The 17,246-nt window shown below is 38.9% G+C and overlaps 1 protein-coding gene across 1 annotated transcript in view; it reads left to right on the top strand.

Annotated features, from left to right (window-relative positions):
* The window catches only part of LIN9 (lin-9 DREAM MuvB core complex component), a 92,797-nt gene that overhangs the window by 23,508 nt on the left and 52,043 nt on the right, over nt 1-17,246 (top strand). The window contains exons 6-7 of the mRNA XM_032137023.2: nt 317-442; nt 8,633-8,790. Of these exons, the coding sequence (XP_031992914.1) occupies nt 317-442; nt 8,633-8,790 (284 nt within the window). The remainder of the gene's footprint in view (nt 1-316; nt 443-8,632; nt 8,791-17,246) is intronic.

Genomic DNA, 17,246 nt, shown 5'->3' with positions numbered 1-17,246 from the left:
GTATCTAACTTGGTTTATCTTCACCTGATATAAGGCCAGGGCCAGGATAGCCTCCCAAAGGATATACCTGTATAAGAGATTGAATAAAAATCAGTGTCTCTTGGAATCACAACACAAATAATATTTCCTGAGCAATTTTTACACGACATTAGATGTTTCACAAATGCCAAGGATTTAGTTTTAGCACTTTGAATTTGTGCCAGTTTATATATATATATATGGGGTAGAAGTGAAAGTTTAGCATTTTATGATTTTATGTGTTTTAAGAAAGTAACACATTGTATGTAACCATTAAAATACTATTTCTGTTTTACAGACCGCTTTTTGAAGGTGATAATGACTTCTGTGTATGTCTAAAGGAATCTTTTCCTAATTTGAAAACAAGAAAGTTAACAAGAGTAGAATGGGGAAAAATTAGGCGGCTTATGGGAAAACCACGGAGGTAAAAATAATGTTTTTGTTTTTGTTTAAAATAAAATCAAGCCAGGAGCAGTGCATGTACTTATAATCCCAGTTACTTGGAAGGCTAAGATGGGGTATTTGCTTAAGGCCAGGGGTTCAGGGCTGTAGTATGCTGTGATTACACCTGTGAATAGTCACTGCACTCTAGCCTGGGCAACACAGTGAGACCATTCCTCTAAAAAAGAATTAAAAAATAAAATCAATAAATAATAGTTGTTAGTATCATTACTACATTGATTTTTTTAATCTTTAAAATGACTAGTACCAAAACATAACTTTTCAGAATAATTGATTATATGTTAAATATATCCTGCTAACCAACTTTAATGTAGGTGCTGTTTATACATTTGCATCTTTTAATTAAATGCACAATTTCATTTTTGTTGGAATCACAGGATTTGAACATAATTTTTTAGTTTTACATTACCTATGTCCCTCTGTGTTCCAAAAAATATTTAAGACTGTCCTAAAAAGTATTTAAGGATGCCATAAAGTTCTGTGTACATTTTTGTTCTCTTTTGTGAAATCCTTTACGATCTCAGGAGCCTTCCCAGAAGTGCCTATTTTACTTTATATAAAAGTAGAAAACAAATTAATCTATCTAATATGTTACTTCCTGAGAATTGCTCTTCATGTGAAATGATTTTTTCTTTTCCAGTGTTATCCTGGTAACACATTAGAAAACCTTAGCCGGGCGCGGTGGCTCACGCCTGTAATCCCAGCACTTTGGGAGGCCGAGGCGGGCGGATCATGAGGTCAGGAGATCGAGACCATCCTGGCTAACTCGGTGAAACCCCGTCTCTACTAAAAATACAAAAAATTAGCCGGGCGTGATGGCGGCGCCTGTAGTCCCAGCTACTCGGGAGGCTGAGGCAGGAGAATGGCGTGAACCCGGGAGGCAGAGCTTGCAGTGAGCCGAGATCGCGCCACTGCACTCCAGCCTGGGTGACAGAGCGAGACTCCGTCTCAAAAAAAAAAAAAAAAAAGAAAACCTTATATTACTTTTGAGTGAAAATTGGAAATCCGTTCGAAGAAGAATTAGATCATTAGTTCAGACATTATGTCTGTCTGCCTGGTAAAAAGTATGTGCAAGACTTTTTCATTTTAAATGGTGGGAAAGTTCAAGGAAGGTCTGTAAATATAAAGTGATTTGGACAAATAGAAATGGAATTTAGATTTGATGATTTCTTTAGATGGTGATGAAATACAAAGAGAACTTTTAATTAAACTGCCAATTTTTTTTGTATTAAAAGATGACCTTGATGATGTTTTTAATATTTCTTATAATAACAAAATTAAAATTTGGTATGTTATTTAGTGTGTTTCATACTCATAATTTATGGCCTTTGGTAATTATAGTAGCCATTTGGTGACTTTTTGCTATCATTTTGCGTGTTTGAGCAAATTGAGTTACACTATTTCTAATTATTGTCCATCAGAGTGGGATATTGGTCACTATTTACTGTTTTGTCATAATTCTGTAGTTTGAGTGTTGTAATATTTCTCTTGTTAATTATCTTCTATTCTCTTAACATTATTTAACCTTATAGTCCTTTAATTCATCAAGGTTAATTAATAGTTGAAGTCTTTTTTCAATAAAATATGTAGTTTTTCTTTCTTTGAGGAAGTCCAGGTATAATACAAATCATTGATACAATAAACCTTAAAATATCTTAATTTTAAAAATCAATTGGTGAAACTCCATCCAGTTGGAAGACAAAAAGGAAGAAACAAAGAAAGATAAACTACCAGGAAGGAACTTAAGAGGAAATATGCAAGATACATATGAACAAATGTTAAGACATACAGGATCTTGGAAAAGAAGACTCAACATCTTAAATTAGTCTATAAGTTAAAATCAGTCCCAATAAAAATATTAACAGGCCTTTTTTGTTGTTGTTGTTGAGACAGAGTCTTGCTCTTTCACCCAGGCTGGAGTGCAGTGGCGTGATCTCAGCTCACTGCAGCCTCCGCCTTCTGGGTTCAAGTGATTCTCCTGCCTCAGCCTCCTGAGTAGCTGGGGTTATAGGTGCTCGCCACCTCGCCCAGCTAACTTTTGTATTTTTAGTAGAGACAAGGTTTTGCCATGTTGGCCAGGCTGGTTTTGAACTCCTGACCTCAGGTGATCCACCCGCCTCAGCCTCCCAAAGTGCTAGGATTACAGGTGTGAGCCACTACACCTGGCCTCTTTTTTTAATTAGATGAATTAATTCTAAAATTCACATTTAAGAGGGGAGAAATCAAGCAGGAAAATTCTGAAAAAGCAAGGTAATGAAGAGAGACTCCATTTTAAAGAGCACTTTAAAATAGATTATAAAGGCCGGGCGTGGTGGCTCACGCCTGTAATCCCAGCTCTCAGGGAGGCAAGAGGCGGGAGGATAGCTTGAGCCCAGGAGTTTGAGACCTGTCTGGGCAATATAGCGAGACCCCGTTCTCCCGAAAAAGAAAAAAAATAAAATAAAATAAAATAAAATAGATTATAAAGTGATCATAATTAAAGCAGAGTGGTAGTGGTGCATAAATAGAAAAATGAATGAAAAGAGAAAATCCAGATACAGTCACAGATGTCTATGGGAATTTAGTATAATAGTTGGAATGGTTGACTCTCAAGTACATGGTGAAGAAGAGGATGGATTGTTTAATGGAAACCGAGACTACTGTTTAGTAGTCTATAGAAAAAAACAAGTTGTTCTCATGCCTTACAACTAGGAAATACTTCAAAAGGATTGAAGATTTAAATATTTTTTTAAATGAAAGAATAAAACCACAAGAGGAAAACAGGAGAGTTTTACTTAATCTTGAATTGGAAAAAGCCTTTTTCTCTCTCTCTCTTTTTTTTTTTTTTTTTTGAGATGGGAGTCTTGCTGTGTCACCCAGGCTGGCGTATGGTTGTGCAATCTCGGCTCACTGCAACCTCTGCCTCCTAAACTCCTACCTCAGCCTCCTGAGTAGAGTAGCTGGGACTACAGGTGCCCGCCACCACACCTGGCTAACTTTTATATTTTTAGTAGAGACGGGGTTTTGCCATGTTGGTCAGGCTGGTCTCAAACATCTGACCTCAGGCAATCTGCCTGCCCCGGCCTCCCAGAGTGCTGGGATTATGGGTATGAGCTACCACGCCTGGCCTGGAAAAGCAGGCTTTAAACTTAGGAGCCATAAAAGAAAACATTAATAAATTTGACTATACAAAAATAAGAACATTTTACATGGCCAAAAACAAAAGCCTGTAAACAGAGTTGAAAAATAGTACAGAAGTATCCATCACATCTTATTACAGAGAACTAATTCCCTACTATATAAAGAACTCCTATCAATAAGAAAATGTCAGGTAACGCATAATAAAAATGATTATAAATAGATGATTCAGGCTAGGTGTGGTGGCTCACACCTGTAATCCCAGCATTTTGGAAGGCTGAGGCAGGAGGATCGCTTGAGCTCAGGAACTTAAGACCAGCCTGGGCACCGTGGTGAGACCCCATCTCCACCAAAAAATAAAAATAAAAAATAAAAAATTCAAAAATTACCCAGGCATGGTGGCATCCACCTGTAGTCCCAGCTACTCGGGAGGCTGAGGTGGAAGGATCGCTTGAGCTCTGGATGTTGAGGCTGCAGTAAGCCATGATCACGCCACTGCACTCCAGCCTGGGCAACAGAACAAGACCCTGCCTCAAAAATAATAAAATAAAATTAGCCAGTTGGGTGACACATGACTGTGATCCTAGCTACTCACTAGGCCAAGGTGGGAGGATCACTTGAACCCAGGACTTTGAGACTGCAGTGAGCTGTGATTGCCCCATTGCACTCCAGCCTGGGCAACAAAGGGAGACCCTGTCCGTTTAAAAGCAAGAACAACAACAGGTAATTGATAGGAAAGGAAAAAGAAATGGCTCTTGTAAACATGAAAAAAATTCCATTTTACTCATAATGGGAAATGAAAATTTAAAGTATGCTGAGATACAGTTTTTTTTTTGTTTGTTTTGTTTTGTTTTTTGAGACAGTCTCACTCTGTTGCCCAGGCTGGAGTGCAGTGGCACGATCTTGGCTCACTGCAACCTTTGCCTCCCAGGTTCAAGTGATTCTCCTGCCTCAGGCTCCTGAGTAGCTGGGATTACAGGCGCCTGCCACCACGCCTGGCTAATTTTTGTATTTTTATTTTTGTATTTTTAGTAGAGATGGGGTTTCACCCTGTTGGCCAGGTTGGTCTTGAACTCCTGACCTCAGGTGATCTGCCCGCCTCGGCCTTCCAAAGTGCTGGGATCACAGGCGTGAGCCACCACGCCCGGCCGAGATACTGCTTTTAACTATCAGATGGGCAGAGTTCATAAAGGTTTTAATGTGTTGGGTTAGTAATGGCATGGTTAGTCACTCATACGTATTACTGGTGAGAGATTAATTTTATATAATCTCTGTGGAGGACAATTTGGTAATATCTATAACATTTACAAATTTCCATTCCCTTGATGTAGCACTTTCAAGACTGTACAACACAGAGCTACTTGCACACAGATGAAATTACATGTACAAAGGTATTTATTGCAGTATTGTTTGTAGTAGCAGAAGATTAGCAACAGCCTAAAAGTCCATAAATGGGGGAATGATTATAGTATGGCACTCCATATAATAGAAAACCCTGAAACCATTTAACATAAAACAAAAACAGAAGATGGTTTCTATGTACTAATATGGAAATGATTGCTATGCTGTGTCAAGAAAGTAAAATACACAACTGCATATTGTAGCTATTTGAGAAAAATAGAGGAACATATGCATTTTTTTTATTGTATATGTCTAAGGTGTCAACAAAGGATCTTTAAGAAAAGTATAATGGCCGGGCGCCAGTGGCTAACACCTATAGTCCCAGCACTTTGGGAGGCCAGGGCAGGTGAATCATGAGGTCAGGAGTTCGAGAGCAGCCTGGTCAATATGGTGAAACCCCGTCTCTGCTAAAAACACAAAAATTAGCCGGGCATGGTGGCATATACCTGTAGTCCCAGCTACTCAGGAGGCTGAGGCAGGAGAATTGCTTGAGCCTGGGTAGTGGAGGTTGCAGTGAGCCGAGATCACACCACTGCACTCCACCCTGGGCAACAGAGCAAGACTCCATCTCAAAAAAAAAAAAATTGTCAGCTATAGGGAAATAGCATGGGTCCTGGGTTCTTATGTCAAGAAGACTTTTTTTGGTGTATTTTTTAAATTGATACATAATAGTTGTACATATTTTGGGAGTACATGTATACAGTGTGTAATGATCAAATCAGGGTAATTGGGATATCCATTACCTCAAACATTTTTCTTTGTGTTGGGAACATTATAATTTTTCTCTTCTAACTATGTGGAAATAGTCAATAAAAAAGTAAAAGAAAAATAAAAACAAAAAAGAAATAATAAATTATTAACTATAATTTTCGTACTATACTGTCAAATACTAGAACTTATTCCTTCTATCTCACTGTATTTTTGTACCCCTTAGCTAACTTCTCTTCATCCTCCCCTCCCTTTTCCCTTCCCAGCCTCTGGTAACCACCATTCTATTAATAATTTCTACCTCCATGAGATCCACATTTTTAGTTTCCATGTATGAATGAGAACATCTGATACTTGTTTTTCTGTGCCTGGCTTATTACGCTTAGCATAATGACTTCCAATATCATCTATGTTGCTGCAAATGACAGGATTTCATTATATTTTGTGGCTGAATAAGATTCCATTGTGCATATATACCATATTTTAAAATTCCATTCATCTGTTGATGGACGTTTAGGGTGATTCCATATCTTGGCTATTGTAAATAGTGCTACAATAAACATGGGAGTACAGATATCTCTTTGATATACTGATTTCCTTTTTTTGAATGTACACCTAACCACGGGATTGCTGGATTTTTAGTTTTTTGAGAAACCTCCATACTAATTTCGATAATGGTTATATACCAGGAAGATTTCTAAAAGATGTTGTTTACACCAGAAGCAAGTCTGTTTTTTTTTTTGTTTATCTGTTTGTTTTTGAGCCGGAGTCTCGCTCTGTTGCCAGGCTGGAGTACGGTGGCGTGATTATTTCGGCTCACTGCAATCTCCGTCTCCCAGGTTCAAGCGATTCTCCTGCCTCAGCCTCCCAAGTAGCTGGGATTACAGGCACACACCTCCACGCCTAGCTAATTTTTGTGGTTTTGGTAGAGATGGGTTTCACCATATTGGCCAGGATGGTCTTGATCTCCTGACCTCATGATCCGCCCGCCTCGGCCTCCCAAAGTGCTGGGATTACAGGTGTGAGCCACTGCGCCTGGCCGCAAGTCTGTTTTTATGATACTACTTAGCTTACTAGTAACTCATTATCCTTTGCTTTATCTTCTCATAATCTTCCTGTATATACTGCTCGAATCAATATTCAACAAGTTCAGAAATCATACAAAAAAATCGTTATTATCAGCTAAGATCTTTCTGTGTATTTCCAGTCCTTATTCATCATTGCTTACAACAATTCACTTTATACATTGCTGGTCTTTATATCCTTTTTTCTCATTGTTTTTATTTAGTTTTTGAGACAACTTAAATGACAATAGAGCTCATAATGTACCTTTGAAAGTGAAAGCCATAAATAACATGGCGTGAAAGTGATGTTTAAATACTTTGCTTCATCCTTGGATTTGAAAATGGAAGGAAAATAGGCTCTAGAAATAAGAGGGAATTCAGCATTTATACTTTTAAGGCAGAAAGTATGATTAAAAGTTTACATAGTAGGAGGTCTCATCTTTAACTGCTATATTGGTGTGTTTACTGGGTCACAGAGAAAATGTCATGTTCTTTTGGGTAGAATATTGAAATTGAACTTGGTCCCTATGAGATCTGGATTCCAGGCACAATTTTGTCAAAGGATGGTGAAAAAATTATTTTGCTTTGTAGGAAGGAATAACCTGCAAAATCTTTGAGTCTTTCAAGGTCCTGTTTTTTAAAAAATGAAAGGTAATTTACTGTGAAAAGGAACAGTTCCTTTTTCTTTCCTTTTCTTTTTTTTTTGTTTTTGTTTTTGAGACTGGGTCTTGCTTTGTTGCCCAGGCTGGAGTGGTGCAATCTCGGCTCACTGCAACTTCTGTCTCCCAGGCTCAAACAATCCTCCCACCTCAGCCTCCCAAGTAGCTGGGACTACAGGCTCATTCCACCACACCCAGTTTTTTTTTTTTGTTTTTTTGTTTTTTTGTTTTTCTGTTTTTTTGGCAGAGATGGGGTTTCACCATGTTGCCCAGGCTGGTCTCAAACTCCTGAGCTCAGGCAATCCATCCGCCTCAGCCTCCCAAAGTGCTGAGATTACAAGTATGAGCCACTTTTCCCAGCTCTTTTTTTTTTCTTTCTTTTTTTGAAACAGTCTCCCTCTGTTGTGCAGGCTGGAGTGCAGTGGTACAATCACAGCTCAGCTCATTGCAGCCTCAACTTACTGGGCTCAAATGATCCTCCGGCCTCAGCCTCCCAAGTAGCTGGTTGCACACCATTATGCCTAGCTAATTTTTTTATTTTTAGTAGCAACAAAGTCTCACTATGTTGCCCATGCTGGTCTCAGACTCCTGGGCTCAAGCAATTCTTCCACCTCAGACTACAAAGTGCCAGGATTAAAACATGAGCCACCATGCTTGGCCAAAAAGAAACAATTTTTTTTTTTTTTCCCCCCGAGAGGGAGTCTCACTCTGTTGCCCAGGCCAGAGCGTAGTGGCGCGATCTCGGCTCACTGCAAGCTCCGCCTCCCGGGTTCACGCCATTCTCCTGCCTCAGCCTGCCGAGTACCTGCGACTACAGGCGCCCACCGCCATGCCCGGCTAATTTTTTTTTTTTTTTTTTTTTTTATTTAGTAGAGATGGGGTTTCACCGTGTTAGCCAGGATGGTCTGGATTTCCTGACCTCAATATCCACCCGCCTCGGCCTCCCCAAGTGCTGAGATTACAGGCGTGAGCCACCGCGTCCGGCTGATTTTAAGTTTTTAATCTCAGCACTTGAGTCCAGGAGGTGGAGCCCAGAATCGCTTGAGCCGGAGGTGGAGGCTGTAGTGAGCCGAGATTGTGCCACTGCGCTCCAGCCTGGGCGACAGAGCCAGACCCTATCTCAAAAAAAAAAGAAAAAAAAAAGATTTTAAGTGTTTATATGGGGTAGTTATCAGTTTGTATGTTTTTTATAATTTATTCTAGATGTTCTTCTGCATTTTTTGAGGAAGAGAGATCAGCATTAAAACAGAAACGGCAGAAAATAAGGCTCTTACAACAAAGGAAAGTTGCAGATGTTTCGCAATTCAAAGATCTCCCAGATGAAATTCCTTTGCCTCTGGTTATTGGAACGAAAGTTACAGGTAAGTGAAAATAAGCTAATTACTCTTTTGACTTGTAATTTTTAATCAAGGTAATCTTTTTTGTTTCTTTGGTTCTTATTTTATTTCATTTTTAATTACCAAGAAATATTTACAGTAGACGTCGTTAACCCTCACCCTATCCCTATTCTTCAACTCTGAGCCTGGTTGATGCTCAGGGATGGAGTAGGTTCTGTAGTACACATCACTTGATCTTTTTTTCCTTAGTGACTTTGATTTTTCACTAGAATGTGTTTACACGTACACATGGAACAAAATTCCGAAGGTGTAAATAACCCAGATAATCTCCATTCGAGAAATGGCTTTTAAATTTAGAAAGCTTAAACTATAGCTCTGTGCAGTTTACTATAGAAGTTACTCTTTCTTCATGCATGAAATCTATTTTTTAAAGTAATTGGGAAAAAGTGTATTGGTTCAAAGTAACATCTACTACAATATAAACTAAAGCCAACTGCCACAAAGATGAAATTTAATAATCTATTGGAGTAAGTATAGCTATGTATTATTTTACAGTTTGTTTTTTTGGTTTTTTTTTTCTTTTTGAGACTGAGTCTCCGTCTGTCACCTAGGCTGGAGTACACCTAGGTTGGATCTTGGCTCACTGTGGCCTCGACCTCCCAGGCTCAAGCAATCCTCCTGCCTCGGTCTCCCAAAGTGCAGGATTACAGGCATGAATCACCACACCTGGCCGTAAATTTTTTAAATTTTAAATTATTCTATATTTTCCTTCTACATTACTTGTTTTCCTTTTCTAACTAGTCTTGTCTGGTTAGTTAACAAATACCGTTGTTCTCGTGGACTTTGGGTCTAGAAATAGTCCATTTCTAATGATTGAATAAAACTAAATTATTCACTAGTCTGCTCAACATTTTATAGGGGTGTAAATTTTGTCCATTTTATAGATGTGATTCTGTGTACTCATGGAGAGAAAGTGCAAAATCTCAGGTTTCGGTTAATCCTTAATTACTTGGTGAAGGCAAATTACAATATATGTAATACAAGAAATAAGGTGTGTTAAGTGGATAGAATAGGCTAGTAATTGTACTGAGTAATTGTAATTGTACTTCAACCATTGAAAAATGGTTGGAGTAATTCGAAAATAGTTTTTGGAGGGAAGGGAACCTGGAGTTACATAGTTCTATCATTTTTCCTGGCTATAAAAGTGGTACTTGTTTCCATTATATTGTAAAAATGATTAAGAGGAAAGGTAGAAAATAGAGAAGAGACTGAATCATGCATATGAAATGCAAACACAGTTTATCTAGGAGAGACTAGATTTGGTAATAAATAAGTGTATATTGACAACTCACTGTGTAATCAACAGATTATAGATGATGTGATCTCTGTCTTAACAAAACTAGTCTGGAAGTAGAGGTGGAAATGGGATGAGATGGGTAGACAGCATATTTGAAAAATGTTTAGTTGTAAAAACTCCATATAAGTAACTACAGCAATAAAGTCTAGTGTAAGTAGTAATGCTGACATACTGATTTTTGCCAGAGAAATGCTGACATGAAGAGTGACTCTCAGACTCATTAGGAAATCCTTAGAAATACATTGTTTTAGAATTTTAAGGACTGGTGATATTATTTGACAAGACTGAAAATCTTAGATAGTGTTTCTATATAAGTACTCTTGTTACAGTGGAGAATAGGTTAGACAGGCTATAGCAAAATGTGAGAAAACTACTAGAGCTGTTTTGTGTGTTGTGTTTTTTATTTTTGTTTTTGGTTTTTGAGACAAAGTCTTGCTCTGTTGCCCAGGCTGGAGTGCAGTGGTGTGATCTCGGCTCACTACAACCTCCACCTCTAGGGTTCAAGCAATTCTCCTGCCTCAGCCTCCTGAGTAACTGGGATTACCGGCACCCGCCACCACGCCTGGCTAATTTTTGTAATTTTTTTAGTAGAGATGAGATTTCACCAAGTTGGCCAGGCTGGTTGGTCTCAAACTCCCAGCCTCAAGTGATCTTCTGTCCACCTCAGCCTCCCAAAGTGTTGGGATTACAGGCGTAAGCCACTGCACCCAGCCTAGAGCTATTTTTTTTTTTTTTTTTCTGAGACGGAGTCTTGCTCTGTCACCAGGCTGGAGTGCAGTGGCTCAATCTTGGCTCACTGCAACCTCCGCCTCCCACGTTCAAGCGATTCTCCTGCCTCAGCCTCCCAAGTAGCTGGGACTGCAGGCGCGTGCCACCACACCCAACATATTTTGTATTTTTAGTAGAGATGGGGTTTCACCATATTGGTCAGGCTGGTCTCGAACTCCTGACCTCGTAATCCGCCCGCTTCGGCCTCCCAAAGTGCTGGGATTACAGGTGTGAGCCACCGCACCTGGCCTAGCCTAGAGCTTTTTTAAAGCAATGTTTTACATTTTCTCTTTGGGCTAGTGCAGGGGTCAGCAAACTTACGGCCTGTAGGCCAAATCTAGGCTGCCACCTATTTATGCATAGTTTGTGAGCTAAGAATACTTTTTGTATTTGTAAGTGCTTGAAAAATATCAGAAGAATAATGATATGTTGTGACTTATGGAAATTATATCAGATTCACAGGGCCTCCTTAAGGAGTAAACATGCTCTAAATAAGTTTATAACTGAAACAGACCAGCCCCTACAAAATATAAAAGCAAGTGTGACAGGATCAAAAAAATCTGCTGGTAAATTTTTTTGTCTACAAGAAAAATATTCAATACCCTGTGTAGCATACAATAAAAAATTGCTGTACTTGTGGGAAAAAAAAAAGACTATTCCATAGTCAATAAAAAAGCCATCAATAGAGACAGACTCTGAGATGACTCAGATGTTGGGATTAGCAGACAGTGACTTCAAAATAGCTATCATCAGACATGTTCATGAACTTAAATGTAAATATAAATATAATGAACAGAGGAAATCTGAGTGAATAAATGGACATTTTTTCAGATAAAATGAATTTAGAACTGAAAAGTATAATATTTGAAAAGAAAAACTTCTGAATGAGCTTAAAAGCAAATTGGAAACACTAAAAGAATGGGTCGGTGAACTTGAGTATGTATCAGTAGAAATCATCCAAGTATGAAAACAGGTAGGAAAAAAATGAAAAAAAAAATAGACCCTCAGATCCCTCAGACAATATTAAGCAAGATAACATATGCGTGACTGTAGTCCCCATAAAGACAGGAGAGAGGCATTGGCACATAAAAAATATTAGACAAAACAAAAGCTGAAATTTTTCCAAAAGTATAGATCTAAGGTACTCTGAACCCCAAGCAGGATACCCACATATACACAAAACCCATCATTAGGCACAATACAGAAAATCTTCAGAGAAACTCTTAAAAGCAGTCACAGAAAAACAGCATATTATGTAAGAGGAGCACTGATATGGATGGCAGCCCACTTCATATCAGAAAAAATGCTAGAAGTAATGCCAAAAAAGTTCTCCAGACTGAAAGGAACTTTTTTACATTATATGATACCATATGTAAACTGGAATCTACAGAAAGGACCATAGAGCACCAGAAATGAATAAATGAATGAAATGAAATTATTGTGTTGCCAAGTTCTTAACTTTTATGTAAGAACACACAGTATTAATTTAGTAGAAAGTAATGTTAAGACCAGGCGTAGTGGCTCACGCCTGTAATCTCAGCATTTTGGGAGGCCAAGGCAAGTGGATCACTTGAGGCCAGGAGTTGCAGCCTGACCAACATGGGGAAACCCTGTCTCTACTAAAAATACAAAAATTAGCTGGGAATAGTGATGTACGCCTGTAATCCTAGCTACTTGGGAGGCTGAGGCATGAGAACCACTTGAACCCAGGAGGCAGAGGTTGTAGTGAGCCGAGATTGCACCACTGCACTCCAGCCTGGGTGACAGAGTGAGACTCCGTCTCAAAAAAAAAAAAAAAAAAAAAAGAAAATGTTGAGAGGGAGCATCATCATAGTTCCTAGCCCATTGTGGCTCAAAAACTTTAGTATGCATCAGAATCACCTGGAGGGCTTGATAAAACATGTTGCTGGGCTCTACCTCTGAGTTTCTGATTCAGAAGTTCTGGGATAGGGCCTGGGAATTTGCATGTCTAACAAGTTTCAAAGTAATGCTGCTGGTTTGGGAACTACCTTTTTTTTTTTTTTTAAACAAAAAACAAATGCAAAGAGGTATAGCTAAAAAGTCAAAAGAGAATTTGATTTTTTAAATATTGAATTTGGCCAGGTGCAGTGGCTCATGCCTATAATCCCAGCACTTTGGGAGACTGAGGCAAGCCCCTCACTTGAGCCCAGGAGTTTGAGATTAGCCTGGCAACATGGTGAAACCCTGTTTCTACAAAAAATACAAAAATTGGTCAGGTGTGGTGGTGTGCTCCTGTGGTTCCAGTTCCTTGGAAGGCTGAGGTGGGAGGATTACCTTAGTCTCAACTGCAGTGAGCAGTGATTATACCACAGCACTCCAGCCTGGACAGAGTGAGACCTTGTCTCAAAAAAAAAAAAATTATCTAATTAAAAAAAAAAGATGGCACCAAGGAAGGGACAGGGAACAACAACAAAAAACCCAAATGGGATAAATAGAAAATAGCAAGGTGGTAGACTTAAGTCTGGCCATCCTATTGTTATATTAAATGCCAATGAACTATAAACACTTCTGCCAAGCACACTGGCTCACACCTGTAATCCCAGCACTTTGGGGAGGCCAAAGCAGGAGGATCACTTAAGCCCAGGAGTTTGAGACTAGCCTGGGCTACATAGTGTGTTGGGGTGATCAGACCCAACACCAGGTTGTGGGGGCGATGAAGTCCAGCTGAATCAAAGGATTGAGAAAAAGTTTGAGAAAGAAAGTGGGACCAGGGGCCCATCGCAATTGTGGAGGCTGTGAAGGCCCCAAGCTCTGGGACCCCACGCTATTTATTGGTAATCCAACAAAGAAACAGGTGGTGAGAATGTGGGGGTCAAAAAGGTAGGCGCATGATCTACAGCTGTGACGGCTTAGCATTTATATAGAACATGTTCTGCTACTTGAGATGATGGGAATACAATCAATCTAGGAGCCTAGGAGGGCTAGAAGCAAGGAGCCAGCAAGTCTAGACACATTCCAGGGGACGTTATGTCAGACATGCAAGCCCTGCCTCAGCTTTTTCCCAACATAGTGTGACTCTGTCTCTACAAAAATAAAAAAAATAAAAAAATTAAAAAATTTAAAAAAAAGGTCAAGCATGGTAGTGGGCACCTGTAGTCCCAGCTACTCAGGAGGCTGAGATGAGAGGATTGCTTGAGCACAGGAGTTCAAGGCTACAGTGAGCTATGATCATGCCACTGCACTCCAGTTTGGGTGACACAGCTAGACTCTATCTCAAAAAAAAAAAAAATAAAAAGCCACTTCAATTAAAAAGTAATGATTGGCTGGGCGTGGTGGCTCACGCCTGTATTCCCAGCACTTTGGGAGGCCGAGGCAGGCAGATCACTTGAGGTCAGGAGTTCGAGACCAGCCTGTCCAACATGGTGAAACCACATCTCCACTAAAAATACAAAACTAGCCGGGCGTGGTGGCACGCGCCTGTAATCCCAGCTACTCAGGAGGCTGAGGCAGGAGAATCACTTGAACCTGGGAGGCAGAAGTTGCAGCGAGCCAAGATCGCACCCACTGCACTCTGCACTCTAGTCTATGCGACAGTGAGGTTCTGTCTCAAAAAAAAAAAAAAAAGTTAAGATTATAAGACCAGATTAAAAAAAAGTAAGACTCATCTATATGCTGTCTTCAAGAGTTATACTTAAATATAAAATCTTAGACGGGTTGAAAGCAAAAAGATGAAAAAGATATGCAGTGCAAATAGTAACTGTAAGAAAGCTAAAGTGGCTATTTTAACATTAGAGAAAAATAGGTATCAAGACAGTATTGTCAGAGAGAAGTATTTCATAATGATAAAAATGGCCAGTTCAGAAAGATATACCAATCCTAATATTATGTATGTATATTACTATATACCTAACAATAGAGCTTCAAAATACATGAAAGCAACAGTTGAGATAACTAAAGAAAGAAATAGACAAATCCACAATCATAGTTGTAGATTTTAACACCTCACTTCCAGTAATTAATAGGTAGAAGAAGCCAAAAAATGTCAATACACATATAGAGGATCTCAACAACACTATCAATCATCTTGATCTAAATAATATTTTTAGAACAGTACACTCAACTGCAGAATATATATTATTTACATATGCAAATAGCTTGTTTATCAACATTACCATATACTGGCCCATTAAAAAAAGTCAATAAATTTCGAAAGATTGAAATCATACAGAGAATTTCTCTGACCACAATAGAATTTAATTAAACATATTCCTTCTTTAGAAAATATTTTAGTAAACAAAGAGTAGTAGATTATTCCTCAAAAACAAGAGCAAAAAGAATAAAAACGTCACTCTATTAGGGATCTTGCTGTAGGAACAAAGAATCTGGCAGGTAAAAAGTGACTGGACTTTGTGATTGTCATATACAGAGTTAGAAGCACAAGAGTTTTGACAGATGCACTGGGTATTCAAAGTAATGGAAAATTTGAATAGTAGAGAAGTTTGGAAAAATGTCTAGACATGATACTTTAGCTATAGTATATAGAAAGTTGTTTGAGATGTGATACTTAAGCCACAGTTGTTTACCCCTGGAGAAATGAGAGTGTTAAGAAAGATATTAAAATCATTGATTTGTTAGGAAATTGTAAGAATCTGAACTATCCTAAAAGTAATCTTCGTAAAATGAACAATAATTCCAGGTTATCTGGGATTTTCTGTAGGTTATCTAAAGAAGTAAATGGAAAAGAAATAAAAAAGATTTTATTTATCAAATAAATTTTTCAAAAAATAGAAATGAAGAAAATAGGAAAAAAGTACGTACATACACAAACTTTTTTTTTTTTTTTGAGACAGAGTCTTGCTGTGTCTTCCAGGCTGGAGTGCAGTGCTGCTATCTTGGCTCACTGCAATCTCTACCTCTTGGGCTCAAGCAGTCCTCCCACCTCAGCCTCCAGGGACTACAGGCACATGCCACCATGCCTGGCTAATTTTTTTGTATGTTTTTGTAGAGATAGAGTTTCACCATGTTGCACAGACTGGTCTTGAACTCCTGAGCTCCAGCGATCTACCCTCTTGGGCCTCCCAAAGTGAGCCACTGCGCCCAGCCTCCTTTAATTCTTTGAACATATTTATAACAGCTGCTTTTTTAAGTCTTTGCCAAATTTATTATCTCTGTCAATTTCTTATTGTACTTTTCTTGATTAAGAGCCATGCTTTCCTACTTCTTTACATGTCTAGTAATTTTTGGTGGAAAACTTGATATTTCAGATAATATATTGTAGCAACTATGTATTCTAATTTTTTGGAGAGTTGTTGGATTTGCTTTAATAACTTGGCTATGCAAATACTGATGTCTCTGCTTCATTTTTTTATTCTTATATTTATTATTATTATTATTATTAAACTTGGTTTCCAAAGAGTTGCCTGTGTCTGCATATAATTTAGTGGTCAGGGCTGGGTGCGATGGCTCATGCCTGTAATCCCAACACTTTGGGAGTCTGAGGTGGGCGGATCACCTGATGTCAGGAGTTTGTGACCAGCCTGGCCAGCATGTGAAACCCTGTCTCTACTAAAAGTACAAAAAAAAATTAGCTGGGTGTGGTGGCAGGCACTAGTAATCCCAGCTACTCAGGAAGCTGAGGCAGGAAAATCACTTGAACCCGGGAGGCAGAGGTTGCAGTGAGCTGAGATGGTCCCACTGCATTCCATCCTGGGCAACAGAGCAAGACTCCCATCTCAAAATAATAATAATAATTTAGTGGTCACCTAATGATTTGAACAGAGGTTATGCTCAAACATCTTGATTGGGAAAAGCCTCACATTGATTTATATATGAGTTGGGGAATGTATATACAAAGTTGCTGCTAGTTTTCAAGTCATCCTTAGCTTTTACTTTTTGCCAGATTCTTGGATCTTCCCCGTCCATTTGCATAGTAACCCAGTTAGCCAGGGATGGTAGAGAGCTTATTTCTGCCCCTTTTTGGCTCTCTAGTTTCCAGGATCTCCCTGTTAAATTTCTGGCTGTCTTCCATGACCAACCAAAATTCTGTCTGGTTTTCGTGACCAACCCTGAACTAATAAAACCATTCTCATCAACCACTTTGATGGTAGTAGTGGGTGTGTGAATAACCTCGTGCAAAAAGGCCACTGAGTCCCCTGCCCTAACCTGAAGCTCTAGCACTTCAACAATAGACGTTTCTTGTTTTCTGCATTTGATCCATTTCCAGGATCTGTCAGAAACTGAGAGAGATTTTAGTCCTCTACAGTTGTGTTTTTATCAATTGATCCTTTTATTTTAAACAGTCTTGCATTGTGTATTTCTGTGTTCTATTAAAATGTTGTGTATTATACTTTTTGGTTAGTATGAAATGTATTACTTTGCCCAGTTTAAAGCCATC

Source organism: Hylobates moloch, unplaced genomic scaffold (genome assembly GCF_009828535.3).
Source record: "Hylobates moloch isolate HMO894 unplaced genomic scaffold, HMol_V3 SCAFFOLD_18, whole genome shotgun sequence".
Taxonomy (NCBI): Eukaryota; Metazoa; Chordata; class Mammalia; order Primates; family Hylobatidae; genus Hylobates; species Hylobates moloch.
Note: the sequence above shows the minus strand (reverse complement) of the source record. Positions and strands in the feature narration are given on the sequence as shown.